Raw genomic sequence first — 16,949 nt, forward strand, 5'->3', positions numbered from 1 at the left:
TCCCCTTGGGGAGCAGCATTTAACATTAACAAGAGAGAGAGAGAGAGAGCTATTTTAGATTTAATTCTTGGTGGAACGCAGGATTTGTGGTGGGGCCACTTGGCAATAGTGATCATAACATGATCAAAATTTAACTAATGACTGGAAGGGGGAAATATGTAAATCTACAGCTCTAAAAGGGAAACTTTGAAAAAAACTGAAAGGTGCAGCTGCAAAGGTTAAAAGTGTCCAACAGGCATGGACATTGCTTAAAAATATAATCTAAGAAGAGCAGTCCAGATTTATTCCATGCATTAAGATGGGAAGAAGGCAAAATGATTACCGGCATGGTTAAAAGGTGAGGTGAACGAGGCTATTTTAGCCAAAAAGACATCCTTCAACTATTGGAAGAAGGATCCATCTGAAGAAAATAGGAAAAAGCATAAGCATTGTCAAGGTAAGTATAAAACATTGATAAGGCAGGGTAAGAACGAATTTGAAATGAAGGTGGCTGTAAAGGCACAAACTCATAAAAACTTTTTAAAATATACCCGAAGCAAGAACCTGTGAGGGAGTTGGATGGACTGTTAGATGACCCAGGGGTTAAAGGGGATTTTAGGGAAGCTAAGGCTATTGCAGAAAGACTAAATTAATTCTTTGCTTCCGTGTTTACTAACGAGGATGTTGGGAAGATACCTGTTTCAGAGATGTTTTGAAGGGTAATGATTCAGATGAACTGAATGAAATCACTGTGAACCTTGAAGATGTAGTAGACCAGATTGACAAACTAAAGAGTAGCAAATCACCTGGACCGATTGGTATGCACCCCAGGGTTCTGAAGGAACTAAAAAATGAAATTTCAGATCTATTAGTTAAAATTTGTAACCTATCATTAAAATCATCCATTGTACCTGAAGACTGGAGGGTGGCCAATGTAACCCCAATATTTAAAAAGGGCTCCAGGGGAGATCCAGGAAACTACAGACCAGTGAGCCTGACCACAGTGCTAGGAAAAATAGTGGAAACTATTCTAAAGATCAAAATCACAAAGCATTTAAAACGCTATGCACAATACATAAACTAATCAATGACGAAAATGCCGATTGGTTACACACTGCCCTATGATTGCATGTCCCCCAGAGAAATCTCAGATCAGCCAATTAAGCGCTACTAACCATTCCCTCAGTCAAAACAGCAAAACTGACAAAAGTTAGAGAGAGAGCACTATCATTAGCGGGGCCAATATTATGGAACACATTACCACTCGAACTAAGACTAAAGATGTAAAACTCTTCAAAAAAAGTTTAAAAACATGGCTCTTCAAAAAAGTCTTTCACAGCAAGATCAATGAATAAGAACACCTACACACAGCTGAAAATCACCCAAAAGCATAATGGCTTACTTTATTATCTCATCATAATTAAGTATTAAATTAAGAGGACTGTATAGAACGTATAAATAGAAATCCCAATCCACTTTCCACATAGAGTAAATTATTGAAACATGTAACCGAAAATTTTTTGGCACATTCTGGATAATTTATAAACCAAACTTATTTTGTGCCTAATTGTAAACCGTTGTGATGGTGCATTACTAAACAACAGCATAGAAAAGTTCTTAAATAAATATATAAAGACAGACATGGTTTAAAAGAACACAGTCAGCATGGATTTACCCAAGGCAAGTCCTGCCTCACAAATCTGCTTCATTTTTTGAAGTGGTTAATAAACAGGTGGATAAAGGTGAGCCAGTAGATGTAGTGTATTTGGATTTTCAGAAGGAGTTTGACAAAATTCCTCATGAGAGGCTTCTAAGGAAACTAAAAATCATGGGATAGGAGTCGGTGTCCTTTGTGGATTACAAACTGACTGAAAGACAGGAAACAGAAAGTAGGATTAAATAGTCAATTTTCTCAGTGGAAAAGGGTAAACAGTGGAGTGCTCAGGGATCTGTACTTGGACCATTGCTTTTCAATATATTTACAAATGATCTGGAAAGAAATACGAGGAATGAGGTAATCAAATTTGCAGATGATACAAAATTATTGTATCATCTGCAACCAACTCCCATTTGTATCATCTGCAACCAACTCCCATCATCCCTAAATCTACTATCCATTTCAGAAAACCATGTTCCATGGACGACCTCAGCACCAGCCTTGCCAAGGACCTAACTAACTTGGACCTCTCCAACGCCGACACTGCTATGACCTCTTGGCTAAACATCACGCGCTCAGTAGCAAATAAAATCTGCCCCATGTCTTCCAAAGAAATCAATCCAGCCCGTCCTAACAAAAAACCTTGATTCTCAATAGCATTGAAAAAGCTCAAACAAGACCTTCAACACAAAGAACAATACTGGCGTAAGGACCCCCTCCCCTACCTCTCAGGCTTCCTATAAAACCGCTATGAACCATTACAGGATCACCATACTACGTACTAAGAGAGATTTCTATGCCAAAAAAATACATAGCTTTCTGTTCGACCCAAAAACATTATTTTCATATGTCGCAGCCCTCACCACTCCTGTTCCTCCAATCATCCCAGAAGAAGCAGCCCAAAACAAATCTACGGAATTGGCCTTATTCTTCGATAACAAAATCAAAAATTTACTCGTACCTCTGACAACATCAAACACCCAGCCTCCACCTGTCCAAAACCCTTCCCCATCTATCCATAAACTGATACTAGAATCATTTGAACTCACATCCTCCCTGGAAATCAAATCTATAATCAAGAAAAGGAAGCCTTCGTCACATCCAAAAGACCAAATACCTACCACACTCTTACTTACCATCCCTAACACCATAGCCAAACCACTGGCAGACATCATAAATTGCTCCCTCGCTCAAGGATCAGTCCCAGACTCATTAAAAACTGCTTCTCTAAAACCCTTACTAAAAAAAACCAACCTGGATCCAGCCAACCCCGTTAACTTCCGCCCCATTGCCAACTTACCATTTATCGCCAAACTAATGGAAAAACTGGTCAACAACTGACTCACAGATTACCTTCACTTTCACAACATTCTCTACCCTTCTCAATTCGGTTTCTGGAAACGCTTAAACACAGAATCACTCTTACTCTCGTTAACAGACAACATCCTGATGGGTCTTGACAAAGGCCAATCTTACCTACTGGCTCTTCTCGACATTTCAGCAGCGTTCGACACAGTAAACCATTCAATCCTCATCAACCGCCTGGCGGAAATCGGCATCACAGGCTCTGCACTCATCTGGTTCAAATCCTTCCTCAATAATAGGCACTACAAAGTAAGAATAAATGATAAAGAATCCCACCCCGTCCAGTCCAATCAAGGAGTACCCCAGGGTTCCTCACTATCCCCTACCCTGTTTAATATCTATCTGCTACCCCTATGCCAGCTACTAGAAAGTCTCAACCTTACCCACTTTATATACGCGGATGACGTGCAGATCCTAATCCCCATCATGGATCCCACCTCCAGCACCCTAAACTTCTGGAACAGCTGCCTTCACTCCATCAACCACCTACTCTCTAGTCTCAATCTGGTTCTTAATACGTCCAAAACAGAACTCCTCGTCATCTCTCCCAATGATAATAACCCCCTCGTCAGCAACCCAATCATACCATTAGTAAGCCAGGTGAGAGACCTCGGTGCCATTATGGACACCAGAATGAACTTCAAAAAGTTCATTAACAACACTACAAAGGAATGCTTCTATAAGCTACATGTTCTAAAACAGCTAAGACCTCTCTCCTACACTTTCATGATTACCGTTCAGTCCTTCAAGCCATACTGTTTTCAAAGATTAACTACTGCAACGCGCTACTGCTCGGCCTCCCCTCCTCCCCTCCTCCACAACTAAACCACTACAGATGCTACAAAACGCCGCAGCCAGGATCCTTACAAATTCTCGTCGTAAGGACCACATCACTCCGATACTTAAAAACCTACACTGGTTACCCATCAACTATAGAATACTGTTCAAGACCTTGACGATCATCCACAAAACCATCTATCATCAATCCTCCCTCCAACTCGTAATCCCACTCGAACTCCATTCTTCCACAAGACCGATCAGATCCGCATACAAAGGATCTCTCCAGGCTCCCCCAAACAAATCCTCCATCCACAACTCCATTCAAAAAAGAGCACTGTCTACCGCTGGACCACATCAATGTAATTCACTACCCCCGGATCTACGCCAGGAACAATGCCCTCTCTCCGTTAGAAAGAAACTGAAAACCTGGCTGTTCTCTCAAGCCTTCCCCTGAAGGGTCACTCCCCAACTAGCAATGACCCTCACACCTCTCCCTTATCACCTTCCCTCCTCTCCTGGATCCTATAACCTCTCCCCTGCTCCTGCTCCGTTTCCGGCCCCTGTCCCCCCTCGCCCCTTTCTGATGCCCCCTCTGCCCCTTATCTAAAGGAACTGTTATGCTCGAACTGCATATTCAAATTAGCTGCTAAATCTGTACCCCATGCTAATCAACTGTTTTTTGCTATTTTGCATTACTCCTTAGTAGTGTTATGTTAAATTAATTCTTTCTCTCTTAATTGTCCTGAATTGTACTCCCTGTTGATTGTAACTTTCTTTCTTCTAGTTAAATGGTTTCCCCTGGTTCTGCTGTAAACCGGTACGATAAGACTTTGTCTTGAGCATCGGTATATTAAAAGAATTTAAATAAATAAAATAAAAATAGTTAAATCACAAGCGGATTGTAATAAATTGCAGGAGGACCTTCTGAGACTGGAAGATTGGGCATCCAAATGGCAGATGAAATTTAATGTGGACAAGTGCAAGGTGATACATATAGGGGTAGATTTTCAAATGTATGCGTGCTACCCATCGCGCACACATGTACGCCCGATTCTATAACATGTGCACGATGATATAAAATCGGGGGTCGGCGTGCGCAAGGTGCCGCACATTAGTTCACCTTGCCGCACCAATGCCAGCAGACTTCCCCCGTTCCCATCCCCCTAGCCTGACCTTCCCACCCCTTCCCCTAACCCGCTGCCTAACCCCCCCCCCCCCCCCAAAATTGTCTCATCTTTTGCGCCTGCCTGGAGGCAACAACAACAAGAGAAGGATCAGAGATCATAGTTGATAGAATATCAACGGTGGTGCCATATGTATTTGAAAACAACAAAGAACAATCTGCATCTAGTTGAGTTATTTTGCACTGGATGTCATTGGGTAATTCTAAATATAAATCAGCACCCAAACAATTTTTGGGGAGTTACAATATACACTCTAATTCACATTCAAAAAACCCCCTTTTTTTGAATTATTTTTAAATAAGATCTTTAAACATTTAATAGCGCACAAACTGTGAATCTTGTCATTCAACAAATATTTTTCGTGCAGGAAGTTGTTGGATCTAATGTTTGACCCAACCTATCCTCACTGCTTAAATCGAAAACAAATTTTTAAAAAGATGGAGGGCAGGTTTCATATATATGAGTTTAAAACCCCAGCCAGGGTGAACTCAATTCTGTGCATATAATCATAAACCAAACCTCCACCATCCAGTTTTTTTTGAAAAAAATGTGCAACCAGTTCAAACACTTATGTTCTATTCCTCAATGTGATTTCTCATTTTTTTCTTTTTAAATATCATATACAGCTGACTTCATAAAATATTTTTAAAAAGTTTTTAAAAGTCCCGACTTATCTGATGATAGTTGACAACCCGACGTAGCCACGTTTCTGGTCCGCGAACAGACCTTTCTTCAGGGGATGTTATCCTGTTTTATAATAGCCGGTGAATCAGAAGTCCTCTGTTAATATTCTTTTTTCAAAAAGACGCCATCCTGCGTTCAATGTTATTGAGACCAATAACAATTCAATAACATTGAACGCAGGATGGCGTCTTTTTGAAAAAAGAATATTAACAGAGGACTTCTGATTCACCGGCTATTATAAAACAGGATAACATCCCCTGAAGAAAGGTCTGTTCGCGGACCAGAAACGTGGCTACGTCGGGTTGTCAACTATCATCAGATAAGTCGGGACTTTTAAAAATATTTTATGAAGTCAGCTGTATATGATATTTAAAAAGAAAAAAATGAGAAATCACATTGAGGAATATCACATTGAGGAATAGAACATAAGTGTTTGAACTGGTTGCACATTTTTTTCAAAAAAAACTGGATGGTGGAGGTTTGGTTTATGATTATATGCACAGAATTGAGTTCACCCTGGCTGGGGTTTTAAACTCATATATATGAAACCTGCCCTCCATCTTTTTAAAAATTTGTTTTCGATTTAAGCAGTGAGGATAGGTTGGGTCAAACATTAGATCCAACAACTTCCTGCACGAAAAATATTTGTTGAATGACAAGATTCACAGTTTGTGCGCTATTAAATGTTTAAAGATCTTATTTAAAAATATTGGGTAATTCTAAACACAGTAAAAATTATCGAAGTTTTTAAAAACACAATATATGCATAGAAAGGCACAAAAAAACGGAGGAGGTTGGCGGTTCTATGATTATAACATGCCAAATGAGGCAGGGTTGCCTACACGATTATATGAGACCCTTCCAACCCCTCTACAAAAATTATTTTTCTTATTATATTCAATAAAGAGAATTCCAGAGTTTGTGTAGGTGTATAAAAATAAAAAAAACATTTAAAAACAACAAAAGCTCTGCAATAGTATACACACAAACGTTTTTCACAATGAGTGAAACTTTTTGGTTCCTTTTTGATTTTTTGGATTATTTAACACTGTGCATGTGGCATTGATATATTTAGATCTGTCACAGTATTTCTTCGGAGCCACAACATGGAACCTTGGAAACACATCTACAGCTTTACTGAAGCTCAAGTTGCAGAAGTACTGCAAGAACAATCCCTTTTATCTGAACCCGGTACAGCTCATCAAGAATCTATGTGGGAAGATTATGTTCGCCTTAATAAGAAATCAATAAGAGCTGATTTACACGGAGCCACTCTTATAGAGTACGTTAAGCTTCAAATAATACCCCGCGGTTTGCGGGTATTAAAAGATCCCATGCTATTTAATGATGATCCCGAATTTGTTAAAATATGGTATGCTATTCTAAATAAGTGTTCCCTTGATTTAATGTTGCATATCATAAGGAGAACAAAAACGAGTATTAAGGAAATTACAGAACAGACTAAGACCATGTTGGATCAAATTAAGCAGGACACGTCCATTACAGCATTGGACGATAAAATCAAAGAGTTACAGAATGATTTAGAGCAGTTCCGTACTTCCATAAAGGAAGTTAAAATTTCCAAGCTGAAAAGAGATCAAACAGATTACAAGATGGACAGAGTTTACAATTGGATGACCAACAATACTCAAGCACGGAAAGTGAGATTCACTTTCTCGTCAGATGAACAATCAAGCGGATCAGAAGAGGGAGAAGACACCACACACTCCAGTACAACTTCAAAATCACAACGGGGCACTAATACAAGTACAGCCTTCCAGAAATGAGGAACTCGTGGGACGTATCGGGGTAGAGGCAAAAAATTCAATCAAGGAGAGGATTACGATCCCCCACAAACTAGACAAAAGATATGACAAACAAAGGGGGTAGATGGTAACACCGTAGCCACCCCACAACCATCAGCGGTAGTTAATCTATCATCTATCTCCCTCTTGCCCAAACAAATTGAAGTTTTAGATCAGGGCTTATCTTTCGTACCTACCAATATACACTCAGAATTTGAGAGTAGGGTGGCGATCCAAAAATGTATACGTAAATTAAACTTGCGAGTGTATTTTTCGGGTGAAATTGGTACTAACAGCGACCCATCCATTGTAAAACCCAGATCAAATTGGCAACCACCTGGGCCTATAGATGCACATATACAAACTTTTCATAGTTTAGTCCTCCAAGAACTAGTTACATATGAAAGGGTTTCTACCACACGACACTTCAATTTATCCCATGCCCATCGAGAAGCTCTCACACAATTGAGAAACATGTCAAGCGTGGTTATTAAGCCCGCTGACAAAGGGGGAGCAGTAGTAGTAGTTGACAAAACTACATACATTCAGAAGCTCACTGACCATCTACAAGATTCAAGATACTACCGACAAACATTCACTGACCCCACTAAAAACATCTCAGAGAATGTGGAATCAGTACTGCAAAGTTCCATGGGGTTAACAGTCAAAGAAAGGGCATTTCTTACTGTACCATATCCAAGGAAACCAGTGATATATTTGTTGCCTAAAATCCACAAAGATCTAGACAATCCACCAATCAGACCTATAGTGTCTCAAAATGGATCCATTTTAGAACCAGTTGCATCGTTTATAGACAGGTTTCTACAACCATACGTCACACAAATACAGTCTTACGTCAAAGACACTTCACATTTTTTGACTCTAATTCAGTCACTGGTTATCAATCAAGATAATTACACCATGGTTACCATGGATATTAACTCTTTATACACCAACATTCCACAACATAAAGCGTTGCAAACAGTTACACAAACCCTCAATCAACGGACAATTCCCCACAGAATTTCAAACAATTTGTTGATTGAATTGACAGAAATTGTATTGTTCCAAAATTATTTCTGGTTTGGTCAAGAATGTTTCCATCAAATCCATGGCATACCCATGGGGTCACCCTTAGCACCTGCCGTAGCCAATCTATATGTGGCAGAGTTCGAGGAGAGCCATATAAGACCATCAGAATGGTGGGGAGATACTGTCTGTTGGTTGAGATTTATTGATGATATTTTTTTCATTTGGATTGGGACATATCAACGACTCCAAAAATTTCTCACATGGATAAACACTGTGGATAGTCACTTGCAATTCACAGCCCAAGTTTCATCAAGCTGCATTACATGTTTGGACATAAGGATCACAAAGATTGGGAACACTAAATACCACTGTGTATCAGAAGGATACGGATCGAAACAACCTGTTAAGGTTCTCTAGCCATCATGCACACAATTTTAAAACGGGTTTACCAGTGAGCTAATTTTTCAGGATTAGGAGGATTTGCTCCACAAATGAGGAATATGAAGCACAAGCCAATATCCTGAAAGAAAGATTCAAGGCAAGGGGATACCCTTTTAAGGCCATCCAGAAAGCATACAAAAGAGCCAAGTTCAGTGACCGGCAACAACTATTGGTCTATCGACCAAAAAAGGAACTTGACCGCTTGGTATGTGTTTTGCAACAATCTATGGCCAAAGGAGCAATTATAACAGCTATCAAGAAACACTGGCATATTTTGGCTTTACACGAAGAATTTGCAGAAATCCCCATGTTTGCTATTTCTAGGGGTAGAAACATCCGAGACATGCTGGTGCACTCACAACTAGCGCAAGAAAATTCCACAGAAGTCATTACAGGCCATCAAACATGTGGACACTGCAGTTGGTGCTCCCAGTGCATTGTAGGAATAGAATGGACTGATCCAGTTACACAATATAAAGTATGGCGTAAGAGCAACACCAACTGTAATTCACACAATGTAATTTATGCAATAGTGTGTCCCTGTCCAAAACTGTACATCGGCCGCACCACGCGGCCGGTTCAAATTCGATTGAGTGAGCATAAATCTCGGTATACCACTGCTAAGTTGACAGCCCCCATGGTGCAGCACTTAACATTAGCATCTCATGATATACGGGAACTTAAATGGACAGTGCTTGAACAAGTGTCCACCCCACAGCGGGGTGGCGATTTAAGAGCTCGATTAAACCATCGAGAATTATTTTGGATTTATACTTTAAAATCTTCCAACCTGAGGGGCATGAATGATGAACTGAATTTGTCATCAATTGCTTTATGATCGCATTACTCATTCTCCAAGCAAAAACAGACCGGTAGTTTTCAACCAGGTCCGATAAACATGTGATATTTACAAGGAGTGTAGGTTGGTAGTTCTCCATCAAGTCCGTGCATAGCAGATGTAGAGGAATAACACTATTTATTTATTTATTTATTTAAAAACTCTTATATACCGGTATTAGTAAGCATACATCATACCGGTTCACATTGTAACTTAAAGACTGAAAATACAATCAACAGGGAGGGCGAACATGGAGGAGTATACATAGAACAGAAGGCAATGAAATTAAAGCATTAAGACTGTAACTGGCTATTTACAGGGCTATATACAAGGCTTAGGCAAGTTACTTACAGGAGTCAATGTACAGGGGGGTTCAAATGAAGTTGGGGCTGGTGAGGGAGGGGGGAGGAGGGGTGAAGATTAATCAGGGTAGGCTTGTCGGAAGAGCCATGTTTTAAGTTTTTTTCTGAACTTGGCGTAACATGGCTCCAGCCTGAGCGTGGTAGGGAGGGCATTCCATTGTTTAGGGCCTGCAATGGATAATGCACGATCCCTAGTAGAGGAGAGGTGGGCTTTTTTTAAAGGGGGAATGGAGAGGGTGCCTTTCTTGACAGTTCGTGTGGGTCGTTCAGTGCGTATAGGACAAAAGGGTTCATCCAGCCAATTGGAATTGTACGAGTGGATGGATTTGTGAACTATGGTTAAAATTTTGAAGAGAATTCGGGATGCGATGGGGAGCCAGTGGAGTTCTTTGAGTATAGGAGTGATGTGATCAGCTTTCCGTGAGTTGGTGATGACCCTGGCGATGGCATTTTGGAACATTTGTAAGGGCTTGGTAGTGGAGGAGGGTAGACCAAAGAGGAGGGCATTGCAGTAGTCCAGCTTTGAGGAAAGGGTGGCTTGGATGACGGTGCGGAAGTCATGATAGTGGAGGAGGGGTCTGAGTTTCTTCAAGATATGGAGCTCGAAGAAACCTTCTTTGAGTATGGAGTTGATCTGTTTTTTTAGATTGAGTTGTTGATCTATGATTACCCCAAGGTCTCTTACAGTAGGTTGGGGTGTTATGATGCTGAAAGCTGGATCGTTGGAGATCAGGGGTTTAGGAGGGAGGTGAGGGGAGATAAGGAGCAGCTCTGTTTTGGAGGAGTTTAGTGCGAGGTGGATGTTGGTAAGGAAGTCATTTATGTTGGCAAGACATGTGTTCCAGAACGCAAGGGTATCTGAGAGAGAGTTGTGAATGGGAATGATGATTTGAACGTCGTCTGCATAGAGGTAGAATTTGAGGCCGAGGTCTGTGAGGAGCTGACATAGAGGTGTGAGATAAATATTGAAAAGGGTAGAGGAGAGGGAGGAGCCTTGGGGGACACCTTGAGACGGGGGTAGAGAGTGGAGTTGGCGTTTCCTATCTTGACGGAAAACTTTCTGTCAGATAGGTAGGATTTAAACCATAGCAGGGCCAGGCCTGAGATGCCTATTTCAGTTAGACGGTTGATGAGGAGGTTGTGATTGATGGTATCAAAGGCCGCTGAGATGTCGAGGAGGGCGAGGAGGTAACAGTTGCCTCAGTCCATGCCTATGAGTAAGTGATCTGTGAGGGAGAGCAGGAGGGTTTCTGTATTAAGGTATTTACGGAAGCCGTATTGGGCTGGATGCAGAATATTATTGCTTTCTAGATATTCTGTAAGTTGGATGTTTACGATCGTTTCCATAATTTTGGATAGGAAGGGCAGGTTAGAGATGGGGCGGAAGTTGGCGGGGTCTTTGGGGTCTAATGCTGGTTTGGTTTGGTTGGACTAGCAAATGAAAACCTTTATGGGTGGAAACTGGTTATTTGAAAATTATCTATCCTCTTTGCAAGTAAAACTATGCACATAGTGACAATACTAATATAATTTTACATGCAGAGAGGAGGAGGTAATCCTGGGAGTGGAGTTTGGGAGGGATCAGCACTAACACTAATTTTTGTTGGAAAAAGTACCCACACAAATAGCAGCTGCAGATCTGCAGGCATACTATTTCTTACTCAATTTTGAAAGGGAAAGATTCCCCTTTGAAATTGACAGTCTACAAGCAAAAAGTACCCCAACACTTCACACTTCTGCACAGAGTTTGAAAGCTGCCTTCACACTAATTAAAAGGCTAATAGAGAATGCAACTCAGGAGCAAAATCAAAGGGCCCTGGAGGAATATGAACTCAGCATCTCATTGCACTGCAGGGTAGATTTAAAACTCACTGCATGTACAGCTGGCAAAAATTAGGGCAACACTAGATTAGACTAAAATCATTCTGAGCAATGAAAACAATAGGTAAAAAGTTCTTACATCAAAATTATTTTAAATATAAAAAACTATAATTGAATAGATATACACATACCTAAATTAGGTGCACTTGCTGTCCTCTTGGTATTTTTTATCTTAAAAAATCCACGTCCAAATGATGACCTGGCTTTACGAGTCCCAAAACTTTCATCATCCACTGAGCCACTGTGCCCAGGGGGCTTTGGAGGGAGGGATTCAAATGTGCTCATTTCCTTGGAAGTTTTTTTCTGATAAATGAGGAAGAAACATTTCATAACCTACTTTGTAAGGTAAAGTCAGTTTGGCATGTCAGTTTAGGAATCAAGGATATTTTTATAAAAACCAAAAGCACAGCCATACAGTACTATTTTAAGATAAGAAAAAAGTTAGTATGTTTGCCTAACTTGTAAACAGGTTCTCTGCAGGCACTAGGATGAATTACTCATTAGGTACTATGACATCATCTGATGGTGCCGACAGACCCAACTCTCGGAGTTCAGTAAAATCTTTATCATGAATGTCTGCTGCCTCTTGAGCCTCTCATTCTCTTCCAGAGCTTAAGCTTTAATGAGGTGGGCAGGTATGAAGAATGACTAATTCATCCTGTTTACAGAGAATCATGTGTACAGATAAGCAAACTGGTTTTCGTCATCAGCAATCAGGCATGAATTAGTCAGTATGCATGGGAAATCTGAAGCAAAAGGTTGCAGTATGGAAGCATTTACTTAAAGACAACATGGCTCCACCAAATGGAAAGTGGACTAGGAAAACAGATTGCATAGACTGGCTTGTGCAAAATTACTGTCTTTTCATGACAAGCTATGTAGATAGTAGTGGGACATGAAGATGTAAACAGACAATCAAGCAGCATCTTTACCATTGTCTTCAATAAAAGTAGCTCCGAGATAAGCCACTGAAATTGCCATGGCTCTCACTTGATGAGCCATGATAGAGTCTGTAATCTGTAAGCCGTAAGCCAGCCAGCACATAAAGGTGTGCTATAGAATTCACTATCCAACTAGAATTCATTTGGCAACTGTCTTTCCTAGTTTACTGGGATCAAAGCTTTACTATGAAGTTGAGTCCTTTTTAGGTAATATGCCAGGCTTCAAATGAGATGGGCTCCTGTTGTCTGGCCCTATACTATTGAAAACCTCTTTCATTTCAAGCCATAGGATCTTTTGGAAGAAATCAGAAATCCTTCACCTTTTTGGAAGGAGTAAGGAAAAGACTATTGTGCATTCATCATCCATACCGTGAGGGCCACTGTTGGTAGGTTCAGATGGCAGAGCCTGCTTTCCTCCCATGTTGAGAGTCATAGTCATTTCACTGGAACCGAAGATTAAGTTGACAGATGGATGAGATACAGATACAACTGCTGTGGCCAAGCTGGTGCTATGAGGATTACCCTCATTTTGCCCCAAAGGATCTTCTGGATGGTCCTGGTAATAAGAAGAATCAATTGGTATGCAGAGTAGACCAATGCTCCATTATAGTGCAACAAATGTTGGGAGCTGATCTGTAGCTGTTTGGATGCATTTGACATCTTCCGAGGTAAACAGATTGATCACCAGCTTTCCACAGCAACTGAACAAGTTGTACAAGATTCCTTGATCCAAGGACCATGCATACGGTTGTAATCTTCTGCTAAGGCATCCACTTATGTATTCTGTATTCCTAGAAGGTAGGTGGCTTGGAGATGGGCATTGTGATAACTTGACAAAAACCAAATTTGGAAAGCCTCCTGATGGAGGGCAAAGGAGTTTGTACATGACCACTTGTTTGTCCATTTGGATCAAGATTCTCTTTCCTGAAAGAAGGAAAGAGAAAGCCTTTAGAACATCGTGGATATCTTGCAATTCCAGGTAGTTTATTTGTGGATGACCCTCTGCTGGGCACCAAGCCTCTCCAGTACGCACCTCCCACCCCTTCATTGAGGCATCGGCAGATAAAGTCACTTTATGTGGGGGAAAAAGTGAAATGAGAGGCTCACCTTTAGAACCTCTTGTTTCATCCACCTCTGAAGGGATGCTCTCAACCTTGGAGCCATTGAAATTTGGTGGGATGAAGACTAATAAAATTAATCCCATTGGTTTTGAAGGCCCCACATATACAGATGAGTTAAAGGAAGCAATTCACCACAGCTGCCATGTGTCCAGGGAGGATCAGGACCAATCTTGCTGATGCTTGGCCCCGATGAAGGAGAGACCTTACTGGGCCTCTCAGCAATGCTGCTCTTTTGACAGGGAGAAATAATTTCTCTTGAAGTGAATCTATCCAGGCTCCTATACACTGAATTCTTTGAACCAGAACCAGGTTTGATAGGCATCACTGACCAAGAAGCCATACAGTCTTCTCAAGGGACTCCAAAGCCCCAAATGGGGATGGGACCCATGATCAGCCAATCATCCAGGTATGAGAGAATGCAGACCCCCTGCCAATGAAGTTGTTTTTCCACTACTGCAGGGTATTTTATGAACACCCTTGAGGCCGCAGAGAGGCCAAAGGGGAGCATTAGTAATATGTCCCTTCACCACAAACTTGAGGGCATGGTGAACGAGGATGTGCACATAAGCATCTTTCAGAACTAGAGCAAACATCAATCTCCCAGTTGAATGAAGGGGAGAATCATCTGGAGGGAGTTCATCTTAAACCTCTCCTGCACCAACAATTTCAGTCTTTATAAGTCCAGTATAGGTCTTATTCTGAAAAAATGAAGGTCCCAAAAAAAATAGCACGGGAGACGGTCTGCTAAAGCCAGAAGCAGATGAAACAAAACACAGTGGCTTGCTACTGCCGATATCGTTTTAGCATTTCATGTTTTTGCATATGTAAGATTTTATTAATTGAGTCTCCAAAGGCTTGTTTTTACTATGTCTGGCTGAACCAGTGGAATTTGTGCGAATCACTTGTTCGAGTATATATAAATGCCACCATGGGTGCAGCGCCATTGATTTATGGAACTATATATCCTTTTGTGATGATTAATTTGTGATAATTCAAATTAATATAAGGATAAGCACCCAATGCAGCCCTAATTTGGGCGAAACATGGCTGGAGTCGGGCTTCTTGAGGCATTTTTTGCCTTTTTTGTGCCACTTTTGTTCCCTCAACAAAGCCACCTTTACAACTAAGATGACTGGTCTATGTTTTGTTTCTTCTGCTTCTCAGTGTAGGTCTTAGACAACACTCTTCACCCGTGGACTTCTATTCCAGGGATTCTATTTCAGGCCACACTCCTGAGGAGGGATAGGTTTGACTACCTTCTGCTGAAGGAGTGACTCCATTTCCAATTGCAGCTGGGCTGACTGAGAAGAGTTGGAGCCAAAGACTGACGTTTGTTGGATTGGAGAAGCGCAAGAGAAGTTTAAGTTGTATCCATATGCCACAATTTTCAGAACCTACCAGTCCCTGTTGACATAGAACCATTCCAGCAGGATGGACTAAACCCTCCCCCCCTCCCCCATCAGAAGAAACAAGGAGGCAGGTCTCATCATCATCAAAAACTAATTCCAGAATTTGGTTGATTCTGCTGTTGTCGACCTTAGGCAAACTGCTGAAGAATAGAAGGAGCTTGAAGATGTGGAAACGAGTGGAAGAGGCATCTTTGGGAGAACAGATGCTTTAAAGGAAGATACTTGCATTTGGCAAGGGCACAGGTTGGTTCCCCGCCATAGCTGATAGTGATTACAAAGTGGATTGAGGTTGTTTAATCAGAGTCACTGTCTCTTGCGGTTTGTTTATTTATTTATTTAATATGTTTATATACCGACATTCGATCTCAATTGATCACAGCGGTTTGCATTCAGGTACTGTAGGTATTTCTCTATCCCCAGAGGGCTTACAATCTAAGTTTTTTTGTACCTGAGGCAATGGAGGGTAAAGTGACTTGCCCAAGGTCACAAGGAGCGACAGCGGGACTCGAACCCTGGTCTCCTGGTTCATAGTCCACTGCTCTAACCACTAGGTCAATGCCGCAGGTAAGAGGACGCGCCTGGGAGCCGCGTTGAACTTTAAAGGGCCTTGCGGTCGCGTAGCTGTGATGTCACAGGGGCGACTTGCGTTCGATTGTTTGCTGCGGATTCCGTCGGGCTGGGCCTCAGGGTTGAGGGCTGGGCTTCAGGGCGGCGGATGGTGGCGGCAGCGTTTCAGCGGTGGCAGCGTTTAGCGGCAGCGGTCACGTGGTCGGCGCGGGATCCACGGAGGTAGGGGCGAGTTTTAGGGCCTTACCCCGATGGGATGTTGCGCCGACTGCGCGACCCTCACTCCCAGCTCCCCGTCTCGGAGGTCGATGCCGCAGGTAAGAGGACGCGCCTGGGAGCCGCGTTGAACTTTAAAGGGCCTTGCGGTCGCCAAAAAGAACTTTAAAGGGCCTTGCGGCCGCCAAAAAGAACTTCAACCTCACACTCCAAAACATTACACCTCCCCCCAAACTGGAAATCAGCATATTCAAATCTAATTCCCTCCAACTCTGCTTAATCTATGCCCCCCCTGGCCTTCTCGAAAAAAATCCTTCCCCACTCATAGAATACATCACCAAACACATAAACAATACCAAGCCTGCCATAATTCTGGGAGACCTGAACATTCATGTAGACCGCAACCCCCTATCCCCATCTTGTGAAGCTATCTTGACAGCTATGACAGCACTTGGTTTCAAACAAAATGTCTCAGAACCAACGCACAAGGCTGGGCATACACTCGACCTCATCTTTACCAACTCCTCAATCCAAACTGACCAACCCAGATGCACACCCATCCCCTGGTCAGACCACTTCCGAATAGACACGCGCTGCACAATCAAAGACACCCCCCCCCCTCGCAACCCAAAAAAACAATAACATTTCGCAAAAAAGGCAAGACTGAAGACATCATGGAGGCCCTCT

General features: G+C 41.8%; 1 protein-coding gene across 1 annotated transcript in view; it reads right to left on the minus strand.

The window, feature by feature from the left end:
• PPFIBP1 (PPFIA binding protein 1) overlaps positions 1-16,949 on the minus strand; it is a 1,178,807-nt gene that overhangs the window by 310,413 nt on the left and 851,445 nt on the right. Inside the window, exon 18 of the mRNA XM_029597487.1 lies at positions 12,140-12,311. Within this exon, the coding sequence (XP_029453347.1) occupies positions 12,140-12,311 (172 nt within the window). The remainder of the gene's footprint in view (positions 1-12,139; positions 12,312-16,949) is intronic.

This window comes from Rhinatrema bivittatum, chromosome 4, assembly GCF_901001135.1.
Source record: "Rhinatrema bivittatum chromosome 4, aRhiBiv1.1, whole genome shotgun sequence".
NCBI lineage: Eukaryota > Metazoa > Chordata > Amphibia > Gymnophiona > Rhinatrematidae > Rhinatrema > Rhinatrema bivittatum.